This window comes from Mchenga conophoros, linkage group LG15, assembly GCF_057382185.1.
Source record: "Mchenga conophoros isolate Kocher_MC1m ecotype Shallow Benthic linkage group LG15, M_conophoros_male_GT1.1, whole genome shotgun sequence".
NCBI classification, from domain to species: domain Eukaryota; kingdom Metazoa; phylum Chordata; class Actinopteri; order Cichliformes; family Cichlidae; genus Mchenga; species Mchenga conophoros.
The window spans coordinates 7,360,332-7,386,011 of NC_140540.1; the positions used below are offsets into that span (position 1 = coordinate 7,360,332).

Consider the following 25,680-nt stretch of genomic DNA (forward strand, 5'->3'; position numbering starts at 1 on the left):
ACTGTGGAGGGGGGCTGAAGGTATAAGAATGTGAGAAACGCTCAGACACGACGAGATCAGGCGGACACCCTCCCGCGCTCATCTCCCCTCCGGATGGTTTATCCTCAAAAGTGTTGTATGGAATAATGAGAATTGTATGGAATAAAATGATTGTTGATTGAGCATTTATACACCGAGTGTTGTCCTTCCTTCAGCCCAAAGATCAAAGAACTGAGAATTTAACAACATACAAAGCAGTGGGTTTATGGGAGGCAAAGACCTGGTGTGACTTTGCAAGAAAGATTTTTGAAGCAGGACAGTGGTCACGGTCCTGGGTCTGTGACCCAGTGTTTTGTGTTGTTTATTATTAGTCTTTGCTTTTGTGTTATTTAGAGTTCTTAGTCTTTTGGTTTCTGTCTTTGTCTCCCCTGGCAGGCATATCCCCTTGTCAAGCCCGCGTCTCTGTGTTATGTTTCCTGTTTTACTTTGACAGTCTGCATCCTATGTTAATGTTTTCAGTTTTGCTTCCCCTTGTTCGTGTCATGTTTGATTACTCCCAGCTGTGCTCTACTCCTTTATCTCGTTCCCTCGTTATCCCACTGCGTATTTAAGCCCTGTGTTTTCCGATCTCCTTATTCCATGGTGTGTGTTCTGCCTGTTTAAGTTAGGCTACATTCACACTGCAGACGAAAGCGCATCAAATCTGACTTTTTTGACCATATGCGACCCATATCGGCTCATAGGATGACAGTTCTAACAGCACAAATCCGACTTTGGCCACTTTCATATGTGGTACTGAATCCGATACATATCTGATGTTTTAGAAAGCGACTGCTGTTTGAATGGTCATGTCACATTAAATCCATCTTTTATGTCACTGGCACAAGACAGACACCAATTATCAGTGCCGGAGAAGACAAACGAGAAAGTATGGCAGTGGAAACTGGAGATGGAGCGAGTCAATAGACAGAAAGTGAGGTTTTGGACTAGTTTAGCATATGGGGAGACAATTCTATTCAAGCTAAACTTGAATAACTAGCACTGTGGCCGCCATTTTTACTTCCGTAAACAGAGCGCGTTGTGTGTGACGTCTTCTTTTGCGCATGCCGGCCACTTTGAGGGCCGTGAACCGTTCACACTAGAGCGTGTTTGCTGTCATATTTTATTTGTGGTGTGAACAACCAGACAAAAAAAATCGGATTTGATCAAAAAATCGGAATTGAGCATTAAGACCTGCAGTGTGAACATAGCTTTAGTTTCTGTTTTTTGCCCTCCTGCAATAAAAGCTGAGTTTTGCGTTCACGTTTGCCTCCTGGAGTCTGCATTTTGGGTCCTCCATTCCTGTCTGCTGCACACAGTCCATGACAACAGCAGAATCTATTTACAGATTTACTGTAAATAAGAAGACTGAGGTAAGGTAATTATTTTGTAGATTTATACATATAATACAACGGAAAAAAAAAGAAAATCAAGTTGTTTTAAAATGTGAACATGATTGAATGTAATGTTTTTTGATACAAGAATGTGTGGAAGAAAAATGAACATGGCTAAAAGAAATAAAAAATGGTGTAAAATTCTTTTTAATAACAAGATGAGGAAGACCCTGCAGAAAATGACTTTTGAGAAAGTCATTAATGGACACAGAAGTAGCTTTTCAAGAAAATAAGGGGAATTCATTTCTGCTGCAATATTGTTTTCTTAGGTAAGACATAATCAGTCAGTTGCTTTGTTTTTTGTTTTGGCTCATATTACCATGAAGTATCAAAGCCTCTACTGCGATCTAGTGGTAAAGCATAATATTGCTATACAAGAGGCCAAAAGCAGCGAAAGCAGATGATATTTTAAGCTGAAGAGTAAATACGCTAATAGAATAACAATTCTTTAACACGTCATGGGGCATTTCAGTGAAAGAACAATGCAAAGCTTCGTTGAGATTTTCCAGTGAATACAATCACAGAGGCGAGTGAAGCTGACAGTGAGTGAAGCTTTCAAAAATAAAAATACATTTCTCTAAAACCTTTTCTGAAGGAAGAAGAGAACACACACATGGTGCCAGATATAGTTGTACCTTTACAGGTTTTAGTTAAACAGTTGAAAATGTGCATAATATGATGCACTGTAAAAAAACAAAAAAACAAAACAAAACTGTGCAACAGTACATAAAACAATGCAAAATTAGTTCCACTGTAACCAATTACAACAGGGAAGTGATGTTAATCTTATTTACTGCATCAGTATTAATAATCTCATGCTATACAGAGTTGCAGGAGACGATTTAACTACTTTTTGTGTTGTTTCTACATTTAATGCATTTCTACATATTATATTACTTACATATGGTATTTGGGAAATTTACTTTATTATTGAGTGTTGTGGATGTTTTCCATTTAAATAAAGCCTGCAGACAAGCGGTGAGCGGTAGCTAACATTCTTTAATCACAAACAAAGAACAGAAAAACCAAGCTTGGTGGAGAGCCTGCATGACCCCGGGGCAGACAGTCAGCAGTCTATTCCTGAGCCTAGCATGGCTCCCAGTTAAATACCTACTCCAGGAACAAAAGGCAGTACACAGTTGTTTCACACCTTAAGGTTCACACTCCCTTGCTACCTCCCAGAGTCATCGAAGAGACAAAAGATTCTTCCTGTGGAGTTGTCTGCTTCCCCCCAACTTCCTTACCAGACCCCCACCATCTGTCTAACTGCATGAGTGTGAGACATGCTAAAATCCAGTGGCACCAAGGCATTATACAATAAAATAATGTGATTAATACATAAATAAAAGAAATTCCTATACACTGAGTAAGGTCAATCTCTAGTTAGCCAGCTGCTCTCATCAAATCCTCGGGAACATAGATAAGCACAAACACATCATCAGAACTGGCAAACATTTCTCTAAGAAATATTAAAACTATTACAAAACATTTTCAGCTATAGTGAAGTCATTTTTCATTGTGTTCCCACTCTTACCAGGAAGAACACACAGCTGCTTCCTCTAATGTAATTGGTCTTTTAATTCTTTCAACATTTGTCTGCTTCCCTGTCAACAAACATGTATTTTCACATTTAGAGCTTAAACCAAAAACTCATTGTGACAAATAGAGAGCACCACAACCTACATGTAACAGCAGGAGAGAAATCACTTGACCAAAAGATGCCTTTTCCAGTGTCACAAGGGAAAATTAATTCCCCTGAGAGCTTTTAACATTGAGATATTGCTTCTGCACTGATATCTCTTGACAAAGTCAGATTTGGGGAATTTCTGAACTTCTGTATTAAGTGTTCAGCAAATTTTTGGTGCAGAGTTGTCAAACGGATTGAAGTGAAGGCGTACAGGAGTGGATTCACTGCACTATTTATAAATGTTAGTGCTCCAACAATGCTCCAGCTGTCTTCACAAAACTTCAGCAGTCCCTCGTTTTTCAAGGAAATAGCTGCCACACCCAACACATTTATAGAAAGATATGGCATCCACAGGACAACAGAGGTAACAATGACCCTGGTAATTAGTCTGGTGGTCTGTGAATTGTTGAAAAACGCTGCCCGATTCACCTTTCTGTAGAGATGGATGTATGTAAACATTATGACAGAAAGTGAAAGAAATACTACAAGAGTCTCTGTCAACACCACAGCCAACCTCTGGCCATCAGAAGAGTGTTTATTTTTGCATTTTGTCCACTGTCGTTGTTCCACCAGCTTTCGAACTACCAACTCAGGAGTGGACAGGATCATTGCAGCCAGCCAGAGTGGAACCAGCAGCTTCCATGCTTCAACCTGATTTAAACTCCTTTGCAGGTGAACGACCTGAAGGTAACGCTGGACACTCAGCAGAGTCACAGTCAGCAGGCTGACATGAATGGTGCAATACACAAAGTATGTAATGAGTTTACAAGATGTCTCACCTATCATCCAGCTATTGAGGAAAGAGTAAATCCACACTGGAATGGTAAGCATGCAGAGCAGGTCTGACACAGCCAGACTAAGCATCAAACTCTGGCTCAGACTGGACATGTTCTCCCAGTTTGGCTTGAGAATGAGGACAGCGATGTTTCCAGGGAATCCCATCAGGAAGCAGATGGACAGCACCACTGTAGGAGCCATGCCTGTGGACCAGGAGGTGATGGGTGAATATCCAGGAGTGGAGGAAAAGTTAAGGGTATTCACTGTGGAGTTGACTTGTGCCATGCTTCAAGCTTGCTGACAATGTTGTGCACTAAGCAAGTTATTATAATAGATGTACCATCAGGTGAACAAGTTGTTCTCATTTGATGCTGTCAAAGGGGAACTAATAAGAAAGAAACTGTTGTGTTGACGTAAACACCTGCTGTCATTGTTTTCAGGATTTTACATGCCTTCTGTATGCATTCTGTCAACACCCAAACTTGATTCATAGTCCATATCTCTTAAGCTTGAGCATACGCTTTCATATTTAGGAGTTCATGCTATACAATTGGAGATTTTGCCATTTTTTTCCAACACTGACACATTTAAAAAAGGGAGAAATGATAATATCATATAATAAATCAAAATAAAGGCTGACAACACGAGACAAACAATAAAATCCCCGTCTGATAGTGATGGGCCACAGTGTTTCGAGGCTTTGAAGTATGTGTCAAGAAATCCAGGAAGTCCCTTATCAAGCATGTATTGAGGCTCGCTTGCAAATGAGAAGTGTAGGGACTAACGCGTTATTAAGTAACGTGTTACAGTAACTACGTTATTATTGTGGTAACGAGCACGGTAACTAGTTATTATGCCAAAATGAGGAACGCGTTAATCGTTACTGGGATTTAGATAGGGTCGTTATTCGTTACTTCTTGTGGTGGCTATCGCGGAGCTTCCACAGATTCAGTAACATTAGCTAGTGATGGAGGCCAGCGGGTGGATGAGGGAAAGAGGAGGCAGGAGGAGGAGAGACCCAAGGCGGCCGCCGGTCCGAGTGTCAGGTGAACTGAACTTCAGGTAAGAAGTTATGACCTGATGTCTATCTGGGTCAGATATAAACCAAGTTTAGGTGGAGTTTATTTTCGTTATGCTGACTTTTTCGTGCAGGGTACTAGCTAGGATGACGGAGTTTCTATACAGCTGGGTGGGTGCCATGATGTTACTGATGTTGAACTTTATTATGTTCATAAGGTTAATTATTAGAATTGCCGTAAAAAACGGAATCATCCCATATTCAGAGAAAATATTACGCGTTTCATATTGAGGTGAAAAGGAACGCAGTTTGTCCCGGACTTTAGCTAGAATGAAAAAGACACAAAGCTGGAGTTATTCTGTGTCTTTACGCTGTCAGCTGCCTGTTCTCCTCTAATTCTCTCCCCCTCCCTCTCCTGTTGCTACTTCAATCATGAAACTGATCAATGATCAGCTGATCGGATTTTCTCTCTTGTTTGTTTATCGCCCACTTTGCGCCAGAAAGAGGAAACCAGCAGATGTCGCGTTAAACAACAGCAGCATGTTTAAGCTTGATCAGCTGTTGTTAGAATTTATTTAATATTCATTTCTAGTATCAGCTGATGTTTGCTGGAGCCACAGCTGTAAAAGCTGCTGGTCATTATGTCGGTTTGGATATGTGGTGAAACATGAAGATGAAACCAGGAGATGTCTTTACTGAATCATCAGAGCTGAACAGGTGATGGAGAAACAGGTTTACCTTTTGGGTGACATGAATGAGTTAAAGGGAAGTTATTAACTGTTTCTGAGAGACAAATAACACCAGGATCCTTTTCTATGTAGCTGACAGCTGGTAACTGTGCAGGGGCGGGTCTAGCAATGTTTTGCCAGGGGCGCCAGGTAGGGCATTAACAGGGAAACGGGGGCACAAAGAAATACTTTTCTTTCTTATTCTCATTTAAAATATCTAGCTTTTAAAAAATAATTATCTGAATCTTACAACAAACGATTGATAGATTGATGCATATATACCATCAAAACAGTGTACACAAAGAGGTGAAGAGCTGCTCCACCCATGAGGTGATCTCTACCAATAAAGTATTACAAATAATATGCCTGTAAATAATGAAATGTGTTACTACTATAATATACACAAGTCTGTTTTCTTTTTTTCATTCCATTGGGAAGTGTTAATTGTGTGTCAATGGCAACAACACTGCATCTATGGGTATCATCTAGGCAAGATTACTGTGGGATAGTTTTGCACTCCTGCCTCTCAGCACAATGTGAAACGGTTTCTCCAAAGCCAGAGTGGTTATTAGCAAAAAGAGAAACTGAGTCTAAGCACAATGGAAAAAATATAATATCTTGATAAAAATGATAAAAGTCAACATCCGCACAGTATTCATTAGCACAATCACTGTCTCATCATTTGAAAAGACTGTGATTTTAACATCAACATCTCATGTCATGGATTTGGATTGGATTTATTCAAAAATATACTGAAATCATACTGACAAGGTTTTTGACATTGATAGACTTCTACTACTGTCAACCGCACATCAATCAACATTTTTTTTGATAAATGAATGAGCCACATACAATCAAATTAGAGTCGTTGTTTTTTTTTGTTTTTTAATTCTAGGCAGTGATTACGTCTATGTTGACACTGTTGCATGACAGCCAAAACAACGTCACAAATAATTGAAATGACAATAATGGTTTTGACCAGCAGGGGGGAATGTTTACACATGAAGCCTTAAGAAACTAACCTTTTTTTAAAATCATTTAAATGGAAAGCTACAAGTCTCCATGAGGCTTCATCTGTCACTATCTGACAACATGTTTAAATATACATTTATTATAACCGTGCTATTTTACATGGAAGCGTTAGTATCAGCAAACAGGGGTGAGTCTAAAAGGGGGCATGGGGTGTACTAGACCTTTTTTTTTAATGGCTTTCGTAACCAAACAAAGCAATTATCTTTATTATCTCACATCAGTATAATTTTATATGAATTAAGCATATTTCACAAGATTTTCAGTAATTATTAAATTGTTGTGTGTGGACATCGGGAACATTCTAAAATTGTTGTAAAAACACCAATAACTAATTTTAGGGGAGGAAAAAGGATCACAATGTACACCAGGCACAACTGTACATGTTGCATCTGCAAGACAAATATAAGAAACTTAAGTTCAGTATCAGTAGCTTGCTAATATAACACACTACCTTTACTGTAGTTAACAGAGGTGTCAACTAACTATTTTTTAACTACTGAACCAACCCTTTGCTTTCATAATATTCAGAGGAGAGTGGGCTTGCTAGCAAAGTTAATGACTGAGGTAATGTTAGTGGTTTCAGTTTTTTAGCTGCTTGTACCCAACAGTTAGGATTCAGTACACATGCCTCTTTAAATTTAGACATATGTATCTATTTTAATGTGTCCTTCCCTCATACAGACTTGTTATTGTTTCTTTCAGTAGATTCATTATGACTTGTTGGTGTCAAGTCAAACCTGCCTTACTTACCAAAAAGGTAAATTTTCAACCATAAGCATTTTAAGGATGTTCAGAAATTACACATCTCAGTGCTGTGGTGTTTTAGTGAAAACCCTAAAACTGCTCCTAGGTATCCTACTTATAGATAACCATATTTTATTATGACTATTATAACGACTATGGTTTTTACTAGCAGTAACTGTACATAGTTAAACAACGTACAGCAGTGGTGGTGTACATGGTTTTTGGTATTAGTAACAGATGGATAAACATATCTGTATTTATAAATGAAATACCAAGGAGGAGTAATGATATATAAATGATAAATTAAGCACTCACTACAACCATACTAATACTTACTAATGCTTAATAGTGTTACATTATTATAAAGTGTTTTATTAAAATACACACAAACCCCCATTAGACAGTTAGTATAATAAAAAAAAAACATAGGATTGCTGTATTTTTAAACCCATTTACTAGTTTAACAAAAGTATTTTGATTTTTATTTAATGGGTGTTACATTATTATGACATTAATTATGGATTAAAAGTAAAAGTATAACATTGCATATAAGATACATAATAAAATCCAACAGCACTGTTATGTTAGGTCTGATTAATTGTATTAGAACAGTGATTGGCGATATTATAGGTAATTTTGTTGTTTACACACAATTATTTTACTGTATATTTCTGTTGTTGTTGTTTTACAGTGCAGGACAGAGAAGATCCAGCATCACAGGGGGAAAATCATTTGATAAAAAAATCTAAATAATTAAAGAGCTTTCAACGTTGTCATCTTACGTCTGAAACGGTATTTGCTGACTTAGATTGTGGGGTAATTCTGAGCTTCTGCATTAAATGTTCAGCATTTTTTTGGCACAGAGTGGACAAGCCATTAGAAGTAAAGGCATACAGGAGTGGATTCACTGCACCGTTTGCAAACGTTAGTGCTGTAACGGTGCCCCATGCTGCTTCGCAAAACTTCAGCAAGTCCTTATTGTTTAGGGAAATAGCTGCCACACCCAGGACATTTATGGCAAGACATGGCACCCACACGACAAAAAAGGTTACAATGATACTGGTAATGAGTCTGGTGGTCTGTGGATTGTTGAAAAAGGCTGCCTGATTCACCTCTCTGTAGAGGCAGATGTATGAAAAAACATTGACAGAAACTGAAACAAAACCCACAAGTATCTCTGCCAACAACACGGCCATTGACTGGTTCACCGAATAGTATTGATGTTTGCAATATGTCCAATCTGACTGTTCTACCAGCTGTCGAACCACTAAAGCAGGAATGGACAGGATCATTGCAACCAGCCAGAGTGGAACCAGCAGCTTCCATGCTTGTATGTGGTTTAAATTCCTTTGCAGGTATACCACCTGAAAGTAACGCTGGACACTCATCACAGTCACAGTCAGCAGGCTGGCATATATGCTGCAGTACCCAAAATATGTTATGATCTTGCAGCCCACCAGGCCCAGGGTCCAGCTGTTGAGGAAAGAGTAAATCCAAAATGGAACGGTAAACATGCAAAGTAGGCCCGACACAGCCAGGTTCAGCATCAAACTCTGGGTCAGACTGGACATGTTCTCCCAGTTTGGCTTGAGAATGATGACAGCGATGTTTCCAGGGAATCCCAGCAGGAAGCAGATGGACAGCACTACTGCAGCAGCTATACCACTGTAGTCCCATGAAAAATGGGGTGAATATCCAGGAGAGGAGGAGATGTTAGAAGTAACCACAGCGTTGGTGAGCTGTGCCATGCTGCAAGCTTCCAGGTAATGATGTGCTCTGAGCAAGTGATGATAATAAATGTCCAGTCACATGAACTGTCAAAGAGGAACTAACAACAAGGAAACAGTCATGTCAAAGTAAACATTTACACCCATGGTGTCAGGATTTTGCATGGCTCTTTTTATACATTTTTGAATTTATTACAGGTTATAACCATGTACCAAAGTTTGCTGCTGTTTCCACAAAAATGTGCTGAATAAAACTCAACCCAAATCCTGCAAATACTGTAAATGCTTTATGTCTGTAATACACATCATTTGTCAGTAAAACTTGAGAATTTTTATTTTTGCATTTATTTATTTTTGGATTTTGCATTTTTCTACCTATACACATTTGCATGTGTTTGTATAACTGGCATATTAGTTTTATTTACAAATTGAAAGGATCATCGTAGTCTAATGAGCTTAGAAAGAAAAGCATGTGGACTTCTTTAAGTTGCTTGAAGATGTTTCACCTCTCATCCGAGAAGTTTCTTCGGGGCTAGAGTCAAATGGTGGAGAGTCCCAGATTTAAGCTCTGAGTTAAATTGTATTGATATAGCACTGAAACACAACACCATTTTTTTTTTACCTTACAGCACATATACTGTAAGATAAAGACCCTACAGTAATACAGAAAAAAAACAACCCTACAATCAAATGATACCCTATGAGCGATCATTAGGTGACAGTGAGAAACAAAAACGGCCTTTCAACAAGAAGAAGCCTCTGGCAGAACGAGGCCATGTACTGGATTGGTTGGGGTAAATGAAAAGAAATTAGACTTTCACTTAAAAAAATCTCTAGAATCTGTTATTACGGTCACTGATAGGGTAGGTGGTGGCAGGTGTTTGGTTATGGTTAGGCAGTAAAGTTAATTAATTTGGTTATGAAAAGATTGTAGTTGGAGTTACATTTGCTTACTGTATGTACTCTCAGTTGTTTTCTGTTTGTTATTCACTAGACTTGACAAAACATGTCCTCAGGCTTAAAACTTGTATGAAATTTAGAAGAATAATAATAGAATAATCCTTTAATTGTCCCACAAGGGGAAATTTGGGTGTAACAGCAGCAAGAAAGACACATATACAAACAAACAGTACACAAGACACAGAACAGAAACATAAACAATTTTACATGTTTACATCAAGGACAATTGTTACCAAAAACAGAGTACTGTACCTTTATTAAATTAAATAAAATTAAATGAAGTTATGAGGCAAATCCTGGTTATAGTGTGAATTTGTTGATAAAATAGTGCAAGTTACAGCGCTGATACAAGCCTCTGTGTTTGTTCGGAGCAGTTTTGATTGTACAGTCTGACAGCTGTAGGAAGGAAGGACCTGCAGAAACGCTCCTTCATGCATCGAGGATGCAGCAGTCTGTCACTGAAGGAGCTCTGCAGTTCAGCAACATTTACATGCATTGGGGGGGGGGGGGGGGGGGGGAACTCTGTCCATCAGAGATGTTATTTTGGCCAGAGTCCTTCTGTCTCCCACCACCTGCACTGGGTCCAGGGTGCATCCCAGAACAAAGCTGGCCTTCCTGATGAGTTTATCCAACCTCTTCCTCTCAGCTGCCGATAAACTACTGCTCCAACATACAACACTGTAAAAAATGACAGATGCCACCACAGAGTCATAGAAGGTCTTTAAAAGCACTCCCTGGACTCCAAATTACCTCAGCCGCCTCAGCAGGTAGAGTCTGCTCTGACCCTTCCTGTAAAGAGTATCAGTGTCGTGGCTCCAGTCTAGCTTATTATTCAGGTGAACACCCAGGTACCTATACGAGTCCACTATCTCAATGTCCACTCCCTGGATGTTCACCAGTGTCAGTGTGGTGGGTCTGCATCTCCGGAAATCCACCACCAACTCCTTGGTTTTCCTGGCATTGATCAGCAGGTGGTTCTGCTGGCACCAGTCCACAAAGTCCAGTCCACTGTCTGTACTCTGAGTCATCCTCACCTGTGATGAGGCCGACTATGGCAGAGTCGTCAGAGAACTTCTGTAGGTGGTAGCGTGGGGAGTTGATGGAGAAGTCTGCAGTGTAGAGGGTGAAGAGGAACGGTGCCAGCACAGTTCCCTGTGGGGCCCCCGTACTTCAGACCAGCGTATTAGAGACACAGCCCTGTGACCTCAATGCCCAATAAAGTATGATCATTAAAATCTAAGGAGCTTAGAACTGAAGCAGCTTCTCAGATGAGAGGTGAAACGTCTTCAAGCAACTTAAGAAGTCTAGACGCTTTTCTTTCCAAGCTCCTTAGATTATCATGACCTGGATGACTGACAACCTACATAGACATAGGATCAGGAAAGTGATTACAATCAATAATATTCTGTTTATCTGCTTAAAACTTTCACAGGTGAGGAAAAAAATCTAATTGATATTATACTCTAACTTAAGGTAAGATTGTATCCAATTCATTAGAAAGTTTGAGTCTTTTGAGATGTCTCCTTTTCAACAAACATCTACAATATTTTCACAGTTGAGGACCAGTTGTCACAAAGCTGATTTGAAGGGAGATGCAACCCAGTATCACAGCAAACTAGAAATACTGGTCTACCCTGTTTATTTCATACTTTGCCTCTCCAAAGCATGAAACATAAATATATGTAGAAGTTTTGGTAATTTGCTGCAAGCTCCAGTAACAGCAGTGGGAGGTATTTTGTTTCAAGGCAACATGAAAATAATTTGAATAAAAATACTTTTGTGTTTTATTTATTGATTTATTTCTTTATTGATTTACTTTTTTTTTTTATAGTTTTGTATTTCTTGCATTTCATTGCTAAAAAATGTCACACTAGTTTTATTTACATGAATACATCCTTAGAATATTTGCAAAGAATATTTTACATACAGATAATGAACATTTATTTTCATTTTTTTGGGCAGTCTGTGCCCAGACTTATGGGCCAGCTTTTGAGGACAGAGTAAATCAGCACTGGAATGATACCCAATTCCACGTGAACGACCAACACAAAGTGGTGTACGTCCTGGGCCATCTGACCTCAGGAAATCACATGATAAGGTGGGGCCAGGTTTCACAATGAGCTCACCCGAAACCCTGGCTGATTGGGACCCACACCCAGTTTCACACCTTGGCTCAGGCGATTAGAGGATCATCAGGGGGTCCTTTTGTCCCTCTGTGGGGGGTTACTCCCACTAGTTTTAAATCTGGGACTCCCCACCATTTGACCTTAGAACTGAAGAAGCTTCTCAGATGAGAGGTGAAACGTCTTCAAGCAAATTAAAGAAGTCCAGACGCTTTTCTTTGCAAGCTCCTTTGACCATAGAGGTAGGTGTTTCAATAATATAATATATATGATATGATGTTGTTAAATTTCTCCCTTTAAATAAATGCATGTTGTGCTAAACAACTGTTAAATTGTTTCTGACAAATGTGGCTGTTCAACTGACTAATCATTAAAATCAAAGCCTGTAACATACCTTTATTAATTTTTATATTATTTTGAATGTTTCAGTATTTCAGTGTTTCAACATATTTAAAATGTAACTTCAGTACCTCATATTGTAATGAATATTATAAAAACACCTCCTATATGTTTCAGCATCTTTGCAGAGGTTTCTTCCTGTTAAAAGGGAGTGTCACCAAGCACTTGCTAATACTTGTTGTCTGTTGATGTTTTCTCTGTATAATTGCAGGGTTTTACAATACAAAGCGCCTTGAGGTGAGTGTTATTGTGATTTAGCATTATGTAAATAAAACTGAACTGAACTGATGACATGATTTATAGACTTGTAGTGTCAGTGCAGCACCTTCTCTGCGCTTCTTCTTGTCTATTTCTAACTCTTTCTGTTGTTAAGAATGGAGAAAGATGGTCAATTCTGGTGAAGGAGGAGCTCCAAAGCAAACATTTATTCATTTTTTTTCATTAATTGTTGTTTCCACCTCTGTTTAGTTTCAATGCAGTTTTATTTATATGTCACCAAATCACAGGAGCAGTTTTCTCAAATCACTTTATACTGTAAAAAAAAAATTACATTAACTCAGAATCTACACAAGCCTCTAAAATCGAGAAAGAAGAAAATTAAAGATGTGGAGAAGCTGCTTTGGTTGTCATGAACTCACTGAATGGTAAGTTTGAGCTGTTGTCACTGTCATAGATATGTAGTAGTGATGTACGACGTGACTGATTTCCATTCCGATCTAATGGCAAGTCAAATTCAGGCTGTATCGATGGTACTGATCTGATGCCAGTACAACAACTTGTGTTTGGAAAATCAAAAGTAGCGTATTTCAAACTGTAACTTTTCTAATGAATACAAGACATGGGACTTCTTGTTCTTATTGTTTAATTATGAATAATTATCATAGAAGAAATTAAAAAAAAAAGATTTGAAAATATTCAATTACCAAAATGTGACTGAATGAAAATAATAATACAGCTGAGAAACATCTTTTTAGACTTTATAGATCCATATTATTTTAAAGCTATCTTATCTAGAAAATATTTTGCGTTGTATTTTGGGATTTTTCAAGCCTACAGCAGTTGTTTTACTGAGAGTGCCCTGTATATTTTAAAGATACCTAGTCTACATAATCCACTTTTAATGCTCTACGATTTAAAAAAAAAAAAAAAAAAAAAAGGAAATCTGTGGTTTTAAGGATGTGGGGAATTGTCAATGGAAAATTGTACTTAGTAGTCAGTATAATCTTTTAATGATATAAGTTTGCATATGGTAGAATACTGCATGTAATCATTTGTGTTTAGAAGTATATAGTTGTGGCATATTGAAAGAATGTCTCATCCTAGGAGGTCTGTAACATTCCAGGGTGTTCTGGCGTTCACCCCCACATCCTAGGAGCATGGGAAAGGTTGTACCTTGTTTTATTGTTTTACAGTAGGATTAACGTAGCTATGTTAGTTTTAGTCTAAGTGCCTTTTTTACATATAGATGAACTGTTGGATTTTCCAGACCAGCAGGTTAAGGGAAGTCGTTTATGGGGTCACACTCTGACACACACACACACACACACACACACACACACACACACACACACACACACACACACACACACACACACACACACACACACGTACACCTCCACATTCCAATGTAAGGAACAAGTGCTCACTGAAGTATATAAATAAAGACCAGGGCAGTCCTCAGTGCGAGTCTCAGTTCTGGAGGCTGCCCTTGCTAGCAAGAAGTTCTGTGTTTCTCTTCTCTGATTCTCTACTGAAGAAGTGTTTTAGAGTATATCTCTTAACAGGAATTCACTCATTTAAACACAGATACAATAGAATAGAATAGAATTAAACTTTATTGTCATTGCACATGTCACAGGCACAAGGCAACGAAATGCAGTTTGCATCCATCCAGAAGTGCTTTAGCCATGATATAGATATATTACAAATATATATTAGCAATAATATAGATATGTGAGTATATTACAGAAATGGGTCTATTATGATATGTTATAATGTACACGGTATGAAGTATGTTATGAATATGCTATAACTATAAGTATGTACAGGCTGTAGTGAGGCAAAAACCTAAACCCAGATGCAAGTCACTTTCCAAAATTCAGCTACAGTGCTACATATTGCCAGCAACTCCACATTTTGAGTGAGCACACATGAGCAGTGATGCATTTAGACAGTCGAAATTAGGATATCATTATGAGAGGCGGAAAAAGAAGTAGTTCCTACCAATCATTTAGACAATGCAGATAATATAGATGCTTTCCATTATGTTCCTGTTAATCATAAACTACAAATTTTCCCCAATTTACTATGGGAACTTCTAGATAAGAGCTAGATTATTTCTAGAACATAAATATCTGGTATTATAATTGATATTTCAGCATCAATTCACAAACCAATAGTAGTAGCAGCCCTGAGTGGCTTAGTTGTCTCAGCAGGCTTCTTTGGAGTAGCTGGATGTAGTTTGCTTAGTTAAGATTAAGGAATTCATGTAGCTGGAGACATGCTACACAGGTCCTCTGGCTAACAACTAATCTAAAGCTCAATCTGAAGTATGATCATAAGAGTGATGACAGTCGATAAGAGTCAGTTAATGGGCCTCATAGCCTTCATAGCAGGTGAAAAAATATTTTGGAGAGTATGATATAAGTTAAGGAAAAATTATATGTAATTAGAGGTCATTTAATAGGTACTTTGATTTTTTTGAATGCTGTTTGAATTCTCTGGTTGAGAACCAGCTCAACGAGTAAGTCCATTATCCGCAACAGCTTGCTGTGACAAATAGAGATGACCACACACTGTTTGTATCAGCAGAGTAAAAATCATTTCTCAGGGAGCTTATATCAATGAGGTGCTGCTCCTGCAGTGACATTTCTTGACCGAGAGCGATTTCTGAACGTCCTTCTTAACTGGTTACCAATTCTTTGGCCCAGAGTGGACAAATGAATAGAAGTAAATGTGTACAGGAGTGGATTCATGGTACTACTTAGAAATGTTAGTGTTCCAACAGCGTTCCAGGTGTCTTCACAAAACTTCAGCAGGCTCTCATTTTTTAGGGAAATAGCTGCCACTGCTAGCACATTTATGGCTAAATATGGCACCCATAGGCCAAAAAAGGTCACAATGATGCTGGTAATCAGTCTCGTGGTCTGTTGATTGTTGAAGAAAGCTGTCCGATTCACCTCTCTGTAGAGACTGATGTATGAAAAAACAATGATAGAAAATAAAACAAAACCAACCAGTATCTCTGTCAACAACACAGCTATTGACTGGCCCTCTGAGAAGTATTGATGTTTGCAATAAAACCAATGTGGTTGTTCTACCAGCTGTCGAACCACTAAAGCAGGAACGGACAGGATCATTGCAGACAGCCAGAGCGGAACCAGCAGCAAGCTTGCTCCTACCTGAGGTAAACTCCTCTGCAGGTGAACGACCTGAAGGTAACGCTGGATACTCATCACAGTCACAGTCAGCAGGCTGCCATAAACGCTGCAGTACATGAGGTATGACATGAGCTTGCAGCCCGCCAGGCCCAGGGTCCAGCTACAGACAAAGTAGTAAATCCATATTGGGAGGGTAGCCAAGCACAGCAGGTCTGACACAGCCAGGTTCAGCATCAAACTCTGGGTCAGATTGGACATGTTCTCCCAGTTTGGCTTGAGAATGATGACAGCAATGTTTCCAGGGAATCCCAGCAGAAAGCAGGTGGACAGCACCACCACAGGAAGTAGCCTCCTGGGTTCCAAGAAGAAACTAGGTGAATATCCAGGACAGGAGGAGATGTTATAGGTAATATTGGTGGAGTTGAGTTGTGCCATGCTGCAAGCTTGCTTGCTCGGGTGTGTACTGAGCAAGTGATGATGACGATAAATGTGCAGTCAGGTAAACAAGTTGCTGTTTTTTGATGTAGTCAAAGAGGAACTGATAACAAGGAAACTGTGAGCTATGCAAAATCCCAAAGACACCTGCCACCATGTTTTCAGAATTTTGCATAACTCTTTCCACAAAAGGAAATATGGACACGAATAACTGGGAGTTTTGAATCTTTTTATTCATTTATTTTGCTAGTAGGAATCTTTTGGATTTTCCTTTTTGATTTTTGCATTTAGTAGCACATTTGTATGTCTTTGGTGAAATGGAAAATTTCTTTTAGTTTGAGATGGAGTGGAAAATAAAAGCAAACATATCTTCTGTCTTGGACTATCTGAAAAGGATACAGTTTCTTGTCCTTTTTTTTAGCTTTGTAACTCTGGAATATCGTCAGATCTTCAGCCTTTTTTTCAATTCTGACATATTACCCTAAAGCCAAAAGTTTTTGTGCTGTTGAACTACATTTCAAGGTTGTTGCTTGGCTCTGCGGTCTCCACCAACAAGTCCTATCTGAACAGGATATAGTTCGTTGTTTGTGTTTGTTTGTGTAACTTGGACTTGAGTTAGAAAAAAACAAAATCCAAGGATTTACCCACATCCCCTTACTCACACAAAGAGCTCTACTAATAATGTGACCTGCAATGCAAACATACATGGAGCTCAGAGGTATCCCACATGAACCAAATCGTAGGTCTCCATGTTGAACTACTGAGAAAAAGAACACACTTTGATTACACCTAAAATGTTGAACACTATTTTTCACACATTGAAGTTTATGTCATATAATTGGATATTGACCTTTTTGTGTGGGGTCTGTTTTTTTTTTTACATTTGCTTTTAGTAATTTGATCAGTTTACCATCATGTTACCCTGTAATGAGAGAAAGGTTGACTCAGACTAACAAAACGATGGTCCGATCATCAAAAAAGATCAAAATCTCTGGAGCAGAAACTGCTGAAACTGCTGACTCTTGCCTGATATTTAACTGCAAAAGTGCAAGGTAAACCCATACCCATGTTCCTCTCTTTGAACTCTTATTTTAACAAAAGCTTTATTGTTTTGAATGTGTTGGTTTTCTTTGCACCCAAGAGCTCTTTGGTTTTTGCATTTTTCCTCAGCATGGGTATTTGCATGACCCTTTTTTGTATGTAACCTGTGTGAGCTGTTTATCATGGACCCGAATGCAAATAACTGTAGGGAGGAGTACACTCATTAAGTGAGTATTAGTTCAGAGCTCCACAAACACAGAGAATTCTGGAAGAGAATCCAAAAACCCCCCAGAATAAAACAAGAAATCACCAGGAAATACACATAGTCAGGGTTATGTCACAAAGCTCCAAAGGAGCAAGAACAAAAGAATAACTGGAGACTAAGACAACACACATCCATGCACCCTGTATGTGCCCGTAGGTCAAATTGGTTCAAAAGTTTGCTGGAACAGGGAAGGCAGTGACAGATTTCACAAGTGATGAGAGAAAAGATAAGTAGCGTCGTACATGTTTTCATTTACAAAAAAAAATAACATACAAGAAAACATTTCATCTTTTGAGCAGCTTTACATATACTGATGTGAACCAACAGTAAAACAGATAAAATGGTCGTCTCCGATGTGGTTTTAGTATCAGAGTTACAATTAGGTTGTGGTTAGGTTGTGCCTAAGGGTTAGGTTTAGGCATTCATATTTGATTGTTAGATGTCCTCACTAAGATATAAAAAGAAGTGTGTGTGTGTATTATTTATTTACTTATATGAAGCAGCATTCAATTATAAATAACAAAAAATGAAAATATTCCTCTAAATATGTTCACAAATGATACATTTATATTCCTGTCAACTGACATTTTGAACTGCAAAAGCATGAGATAAACCCTTGTAAGATCTCTCTCTAAACAACACAATACATCTTTATTTAATAAAAGATTTTATTTTTTATACAGGAAGGAGAAAAATAAGTTGGAATGATTTTTTATTATTATTGGTTTTGTTTTTGCTTGGAAGCTGCTTATTGTTGACCCAGATGAAAAAACACAGGAGGCTGGAGTAAACTCAAAGCAATCATTTATGCTGATTAGTAAAAAAAAATTCCAGAACACGGGGAAATCAGCAAGGACGCCCCCGTAAAAAAAAATTAATAATGATAAGAATTAAAAAATTACATAAATACATGAGAATGAGGGGATACGATAACAAGTGCACAGCTGGAGATAATAGACCTAATGAGATGGGAGAACTCAACAGAAGAGCACTGCGCCTTTTTAACTTACATTTTCTTTGTGAATTATAACTATAAACTATATTATCATCATTAGTATTAGGATTAGTATTATGAAATATACTACTTATTCCTTCTTTGTTAACTCGTGATTTTTGGACAGGCTGCTTTCAGCATTGGCAGGGTCGGTGGTTGGCTAGGTTTATTCTGCAAAGCTAATTGATTTGGTTTTGGAAATTTAAGATCTACTTGTATGCATCTGATGTCTGAAGTATGGCATGCAATAGGGGATGGTAACAGTTAAAGATGATTATAATGATGATTTAAACAAGATTAAAAACTATGGAGATTAGACTATAATTTATGGTAAAATATACGTATATCACTTAATACTGGGTACTTTGTTTTGAATGTTTACCTGATTCCATGTCAACAAACATTGCATTCTATACAAACATGTTGTTTTGCAGCTCTGGGTGAGGACCAGCTTTAATCAGTACACAGCTGATGTGAGAAAAGATGTCATCATTAAACCACCAAATACCTACAGCTTGCTGTGACAAACACAGAGTACCACAGCACCTTCATCACTGAGCAGTTTCTGCAGTGATATCTGATAACTCAGGCAGCTTTTGGAGAATTCTGAACTTCTCCATTAAATATTTTTAATATTTACAAATGGTACAGAGGCAAAAGTGCCCCAGTTGTCCTCACAAAACCTCAGCAGGGGCTTGTTATTTAGGGAAACAGCTGCTATCTCCACAATATTCATGGCATAATATGGCACACGTAGAACAAAAACAGTCACAACAATGCTGATAATCAGTCTCGTGGTCTGTGGATTGTTGAAAAAGGCTGCCCGATTCACTTTTCTGTAGAGACTGATGTATGAAAAAGCTATGACAAAAATGCCACAAATCCTACCAGGAATCCTGTGAACACCACCGCAATCCTCTGGCCCTCAGAGGAGTAGTGAGCTTTGCAGCATATCCAGTGCTGATCGTCGTCCAGGTTTTGAACCACTAAAGCAGGGATGGACAGGATCATTGAAACCAGCCACAGTGGAACCAGCAGCCGCCATGCTTCAACTTCATGTAACCTCCTCTCAAAGTGCACCACCTGAAGGTAACGCTGGATGCTCATTGCAGCCACCGTGAAACAGCTGCCTCTAGCGCTGCAGTAAATAAGGTGTTTTACCCGACACAGTATGTACCAGCATATAGAGGAAGTGGCTCACATCCAGAAATCCTACTAGTGGCTGGACAAAGATCAAGTGAAAGACAGCAAAGAGGCTCTAATCATGGCAGCACAGGAACAAGCTCTAAGTACAAGATCCATAGAGGCTGGGGTCTACCACACCAGGCAGTACCCCAGATGGGTGAGAAGGGATTTTTTTTTTTTTTTGGAATGTATACATATGCAAAACATGCAATGTTCACAAGTGCTCAATATGTCCCCCTGCGACAGATAGCTAACAATCATATTAGATTCATTATATGAATCTAATAATATGATAGCACAACTTACATTTGCTTTTGCAAGCATGACTAGAGTCACTACAACCTCTGTTGTTGTTGTTGTTGTGCAATTTCACATTTAGATTTTCAAGGCCACTGCTACCTACCAGCAACCATGTGAAACTCATGAATCCCCTCTTTCTAACAATATGTGCTTCAATTGTTAATTGTGAATATCCACCTTTTTTTTTTTTTTTTAGTTTCCTTTTTTCATTATTTTGGGTAGTGTTCATGTCACAAACACTTTTTTTGTTGTTAAATATAAATAGTGCTGATAGAAACCAAAGCAGGCATAAGTGATGAACTGAGGTCACTGAGATCAACAGATGTGTCTTTTATTGCATCTCATTTGGAGTCACATGCAGGTGGGGTTGAGGGAGGGGGGGTGATGCCATCCATGTAACAAAAAACAAAAGAAAGGAATCCTTAATTTTTGATATTCATCCACATTCTTCTTGTTTTTAGGTGCCATTTTTATTTTTCCTTCAACACTTTGTTAATGCCACAATGGATTAAGATACAGTCACTTTTTGAAATAATACACAGAACATCCAGCGTATACTCGAGTGCTTTACAGTGAGCCCGTTAGCAGCACATGAACAAATGTACCAACTGCTGCTCTATCACAAATCACCCAAAAACAACTGAGGCCAATCACAAACACTTCCTCGTGTCTTTGTTTCCACCTTAACTTGGACTCATCGTATGTAGAGATAAAACAAGGAATGCAGCTCTTTCAGAGTGCCTCCCAGATTCACCTGTTTCACGTCATGATGCAGTACCACTCCACACCAGCAAAGGGCGACACAGCACACACTCTGAGCAACATTTCCACTCAATATTTGTTACAGCTTCAGAGGTATGTACAAAGTGGGAAACTTTTTAGTCTACTTGCATTTTTATCCAACCATATAATTTAATGTAACTAAAAATATATGATACACTTTTTCACTTAAAATAAAGAAAATATGTATAATCTGTCATTTAAAATAGTCTAAAATGCATATGTCAATTTTTGCATGTTTCATACAATCCCTAAAAAAAGATAATGTGAAAATGAAACGAAACACTGTTTAATGTCTTTAGTGATAAGCCCAGATTTGCAGTGCAAGTGGTGTTTAAGTACATTTTGATAAGGAGCTTTTGTCCAAAAAAACTTGAAGTAGACAGGTAGGATGGATGGCCATCAGATATATATGGGTACAACCAAGTCTTTAATGACAATAAACAGTATTAGTCTGAACAACAGAGATAGAGGAGTGGGAGTTGGCCAGTGAAGTTACACCGAACACAGTCCACATTGAACAACACAGTCCTCGTCTGGGAGATGCGCAAAGAAACCAACATATATCCACCATTCCAAGTCAGCTGATACGCCAAAATCCAGAATGAATCTAAATACACATTTACTGATTTTTTTTGTTAATTTTTCTGTAGTATATTAAGTAAATGTTAACACTGAATAACACACACACCCACACACACATAAACGGAATTCTCTTTTTCTGTATCTAGGGTTCACATTCACAGTTGTGCTACAACATTAGATAAAGAGGGCAGGTTGCTTTCAGGGGTCGTGGGGGGGCAAAGATCGAAGAGTTGATGGCTGGCTGAAGAGGCTGAGAAAAAAGGGGGGGGGGGGGGGGTGCAGACATCCACTTCCACAGAGCTCCAGACACGATGACAAACCTACACAGAGAAAGAACATGGTCTTGTTTTAGCTTTCTGTCAGAGGAATGTGTTAGCAGACACAACATATTGCATTATTATTATTAAACAGCATGAAACTGGCATGTGATATCTGATTTAACTGTCACAAGATGTTTTCCCTAACCATAATGTCACACATTTGGTTTCTTTACCTTATCGGTACTGTTGTGGATCCCAATCCAAAGCAGCTTTTAGCACATTTTGTTTTGTGAATGCTGATCACTTAAAATTTGTGAAGTCTACTTTCAGAAAAAATCTTGATATTTGCCAGTGACTTCTGTCTGTTTACAGAAAAAAAAAAACTCAGAAAAACCACCCTTAATTTTATCTTCAGGTCTGGGAACCACTTTTCCAGCATCAAATTGAACTTGCATGTGGTTATTGTTTAAGGCTCAAATTCTTCTCCTTATGCTTTGCTATTTCATGACATATGAGATATTTTAGTTTAGCAATTGCACAACAGGTTTACAACAAGCAACAAGCATGTCTACATCTTAAGCAGAATAACTGATGGTAGTAGTGCTGTAGATTACTGTTATGCTGAAACCCCAGCCTGTTCTACAGAGAAAAACTATACGAATGTTATCCGTAATGAGAGGAATCTGCAGTTTCAGCATACTATCAGTAAAGATGTGTACCTTGGGGGTTTCTGGATCAGTCAGTCTACATGAAGTCCTTAATATTGAGGTCATCCAGAGCGTTCCTGGGTGGTGGAGGCTTCCTGGGGCTCTGGGCGATTCCAGGAGACATCTGTAAAACACCTTATTTTAGCACTCATATTCCTTCTTTTGTCATTGTAACCTGTGCAAATAATAATATTTTCCATTGTAAAAAAAAAAAAATCAAGTGTGTTACCGGTGCTCCTGGGGTCACCCCAGCGGCTGGGAAGCCTGGTCTCGCCATTGGCATCATGGGAGCTCCAGCAACTGGTGCCTGATGGAATGGAAAAGAGTCAATAAAACTAGATGTCTGTTATTTTATGGGTGTGTGAGGGCCACCCAAAGGGGGTGATTGTCCATTAGTTATCCAGTAATGTCCTGCCTGGGCATTACTAGACTGGACTGGAGGTCTTACCATGGTGAAGCTAGGGTGAATCCCCATAAAAGGACTGACACCCATGGGTATGGTCTAAAGGTGTGGACGAGAGGGGATGGAGAGGAGGAGGTGGGATGTTACTATACTACATTTCAGATGAAAATATGGCAAAATGAACACAGAAAACAAAAATTTAAGGTAAAAAAAAAAGGACAGACACACCGAATGCTGGACAAAACAAACTGGCACACAAGAAACGAGGACACGCCACAACAGAAAGCCCAACTTCATCTTCAGTTTTTGTTGTCTATTTGCATATGAACAGGGGTTCAGAGAGCAGTGAAGCTTGTTTCATGTAGCCTTCAGATGGAAGCGTCAAACCAACTGCAATGTCCAGGTTTGCCTCAACTCAATCAGGTTTCAAAGAAAACTCAAAAATTAATAGCTGTTTCCAAGCAACAGCTTCTTAATGCAGTACTATCACTTCCCCCTTCATCACTCTCCAGTAAATATTCCAGAAACACACATTAGGCTGAATTAAATTTATGCCCTGCTTCCTAGCTTTATGGTACACCTGGAACCTGGAGAGCTGGGCCATATTGAAAAGAAAGAGGACAAATCTCCAAAACATAAGCATTTGTTATAAGTTTTTTTTTTCCTGTTTCTTTTCCATATGGTGATGAAGGCGACACTTGTGACTGCTGCTACAGGTTTGCCCTATCTGTCGCTGGCATGCGGCTCCACTCCATGCTTTAAGACACAGACAACATTTACCATCGGAGCACCCCAACTTGGGGGAGCTACCTGAGGGGCCGCTGGAGTTCCCATTGTGAGATCTTGGAAGGAAAGAAAGAGAGAAAAAAGGTACTGCAAAAAAATCTGTCGCATCATTTGTAACTTGTAATTTACTGCAGTGATTTCTAAGTTACAAGACAGAAAGTCAGTTAAAGTAGATGTTTGCCATTTTAGTAGATGAGTTTCTTTGCTTTCTTTTAACAGAGGTGGAAAGATTAATAAGTTGGCTTATCTTTAACACAAGCACTCTTAAAGTTCACAAGAATGATTTACTTTCATAAATAATTTTAAGTGTAAAGAAACATATTTGTGGTTTATAGGGGAGTTAGAGCTACTGCTGCTATTTTTACTTGACTTTTTTTTAAATTGTGAACTAAGTGTCAGATGGAGTCACACACTCAAAAAATGACTCTTTGCCCTCATAAACTTTAAGCAACTCACTCTGTGAGTTTGGTGCTATCAGAGGTTTCTTCCTTTTAAAAGGGAGTTTTTCCTTCCCACTGTCACCAAGCACTTGCTCATAGGTGGTCATCTGATGATTGGTGCTTTCTCTGTAATTTTATAGAGTCTTTACCATACAAAATAAAGCAACTTAAGGTGATTGTTGATGTGATTTGGTCCTATAGAAATATAACTGATTTGAACTGAATATTGAATAAATGTAATGATTGTACGCCACTCAAATAAAATTCATTTCACCAAATTCCCAAATGTTTTACATTGTAACAAAATTATAAGTATTCAAATTACTTAGTTAGCATTTTGGGCATGTATACCATAAATAGGTTTGGCTCTGTTAAATATAAAAGAAAATGTGACTGCCAGCACATCTAACGTTCCCAAGACTGCTTTTCTCTTTTGTTTAATATGTAAAGAAGTAACTCTCAAGCCTTTCACAATTTATTTAGAATGAATAAATAAAGCAAACCTTGCAATTTAAGAATCTCTGCTGGAGAACAAACAAGCATATTTCTCAAAATGTTAATTTACTGCATTACATAGTCCAGAAATCTAGAAATCTAAAACTCTACTTACTACTTGCCATGTTAGCCATAGAGGTGTCAACATCCCCAGCCTGGGGAGTCACTGTGGGCTTCATTACATCCCCTAGGCCATCAAATACTACAGCAGGGAGGAGGTGCAACAGGGAAGGGAGAAGATGGACAGGGGAGGGAGATATTAGTATCCTTCACTACAAGCAATTCTCACACTCTACTACAACTCAAGAGCAGGCCTTCTTATTACTTGGGATATTACCATGACAACCAACAGATGTCTCCATGACAACAGCGAAAAGAGAGCATTGAAATGTAACCTACTGAGGAAGAGTTGGTTCATTTAAAATACGACATATGGTTTCTTTTTGGAAAATACTAAATCTTAGTGAATTTCAATCATGTGAAATAGAATATAACATAAAACCATCGAATATATGACTCAGGAGACATCTGTTATGATCAATTGCAGTAAGATAAAGAACTTTAAAAGTACATATATATGTGGGACAGATATAAACCTGAGCTTGCTTCTGCATAGCATCAAACATGATGTCAAGAATGCGACCGTTAATGTAGTTTTCCCATGAGTTTGTGACTGCTGCAGAAACTGGCATGAGGGCAGAAGCACTGAAGCTAGAATGAAGCTGGGTTAAATGCTAAAGAAGCACTGAATAATAACTGCTACTTCACACAGTCCTCATAACCGTCAAGCATCTGGTGTTTCAGGAGAAAGTGCAGCTGAGCTTGCCTTGCACCACCGCAATGCAGTGCACTGTGGGAAATTAGCGTGTTAAAGAGCAAGGGGACTCACCCAATCAAATGGCAGGAAGCAAGAAATGAGCCAGCCCAAGAGCCAGATGGAGAAAGAGAGCGAGGGAGAGAGAAAGAGAGGAGAGTAAAAAAAAAAAGCACAGATGCCAAAGAGAGAGGGGGGAAAAT

The 25,680-nt window shown here is 38.6% G+C and overlaps 4 protein-coding genes and 1 pseudogene across 9 annotated transcripts in view; all 5 read right to left on the reverse strand.

Moving 5' to 3' along the window:
• Positions 1-3,177: 3,177 nt before the first annotated feature.
• On the reverse strand, positions 3,178-4,161 carry LOC146557643 (C-C chemokine receptor type 8-like). The gene has a single exon (XM_085247700.1). It carries the CDS (start codon positions 4,159-4,161, stop codon positions 3,178-3,180), a length of 984 nt encoding a protein of 327 aa, XP_085103826.1.
• A 4,010-nt stretch (positions 4,162-8,171) lies between these two features.
• LOC146557644 (leukotriene B4 receptor 1-like) lies at positions 8,172-9,146 on the reverse strand. Its single transcript, XM_085247701.1, has one exon. The coding sequence runs from the start codon at positions 9,144-9,146 to the stop codon at positions 8,172-8,174; it is 975 nt and encodes a 324-aa protein (XP_085103827.1).
• A 5,422-nt stretch (positions 9,147-14,568) lies between these two features.
• LOC146557645 (leukotriene B4 receptor 1-like) lies at positions 14,569-16,422 on the reverse strand. Its single transcript, XM_085247402.1, has one exon. The coding sequence runs from the start codon at positions 16,420-16,422 to the stop codon at positions 15,448-15,450; it is 975 nt and encodes a 324-aa protein (XP_085103528.1). The 3' UTR covers positions 14,569-15,447.
• Positions 16,423-18,396: 1,974 nt separating this feature from the next.
• On the reverse strand, positions 18,397-20,320 carry LOC146557646 (putative G protein-coupled receptor 33; annotated as a pseudogene).
• A 202-nt stretch (positions 20,321-20,522) lies between these two features.
• The window catches only part of LOC146557647 (clathrin coat assembly protein AP180), a 30,550-nt gene continuing 25,392 nt past the window's right edge, over positions 20,523-25,680 (reverse strand). For 2 of the 6 annotated variants that reach the window (XM_085245771.1, XM_085245773.1), the window contains 5 exons: positions 24,779-24,865; positions 23,753-23,784; positions 22,769-22,846; positions 22,552-22,663; positions 20,523-21,892 (listed from right to left, as the gene is read on the reverse strand). In XM_085245771.1, the coding sequence (XP_085101897.1) occupies positions 22,577-22,663; positions 22,769-22,846; positions 23,753-23,784; positions 24,779-24,865 (284 nt within the window). In that variant the 3' untranslated portion in view covers positions 20,523-21,892; positions 22,552-22,576. Of the gene's footprint in view, positions 21,893-22,551; positions 22,664-22,768; positions 23,785-24,778; positions 24,866-25,680 lie in introns of those variants that run through there. The other 4 variants (XM_085245774.1, XM_085245772.1, XR_014888452.1 and 1 more) reach the window with 4 other exon arrangements.

What these genes read in the sequence shown, in the direction of transcription:
- LOC146557644 (XM_085247701.1), bottom strand. Translation starts at nt 9,146, where the DNA reads ATGGCACAGCTCACCAACGCTGTGGTTACTTCTAACATCTCCTCCTCT.
- LOC146557645 (XM_085247402.1), bottom strand. Translation starts at nt 16,422, where the DNA reads ATGGCACAACTCAACTCCACCAATATTACCTATAACATCTCCTCCTGT.
- LOC146557643 (XM_085247700.1), bottom strand. Translation starts at nt 4,161, where the DNA reads ATGGCACAAGTCAACTCCACAGTGAATACCCTTAACTTTTCCTCCACT.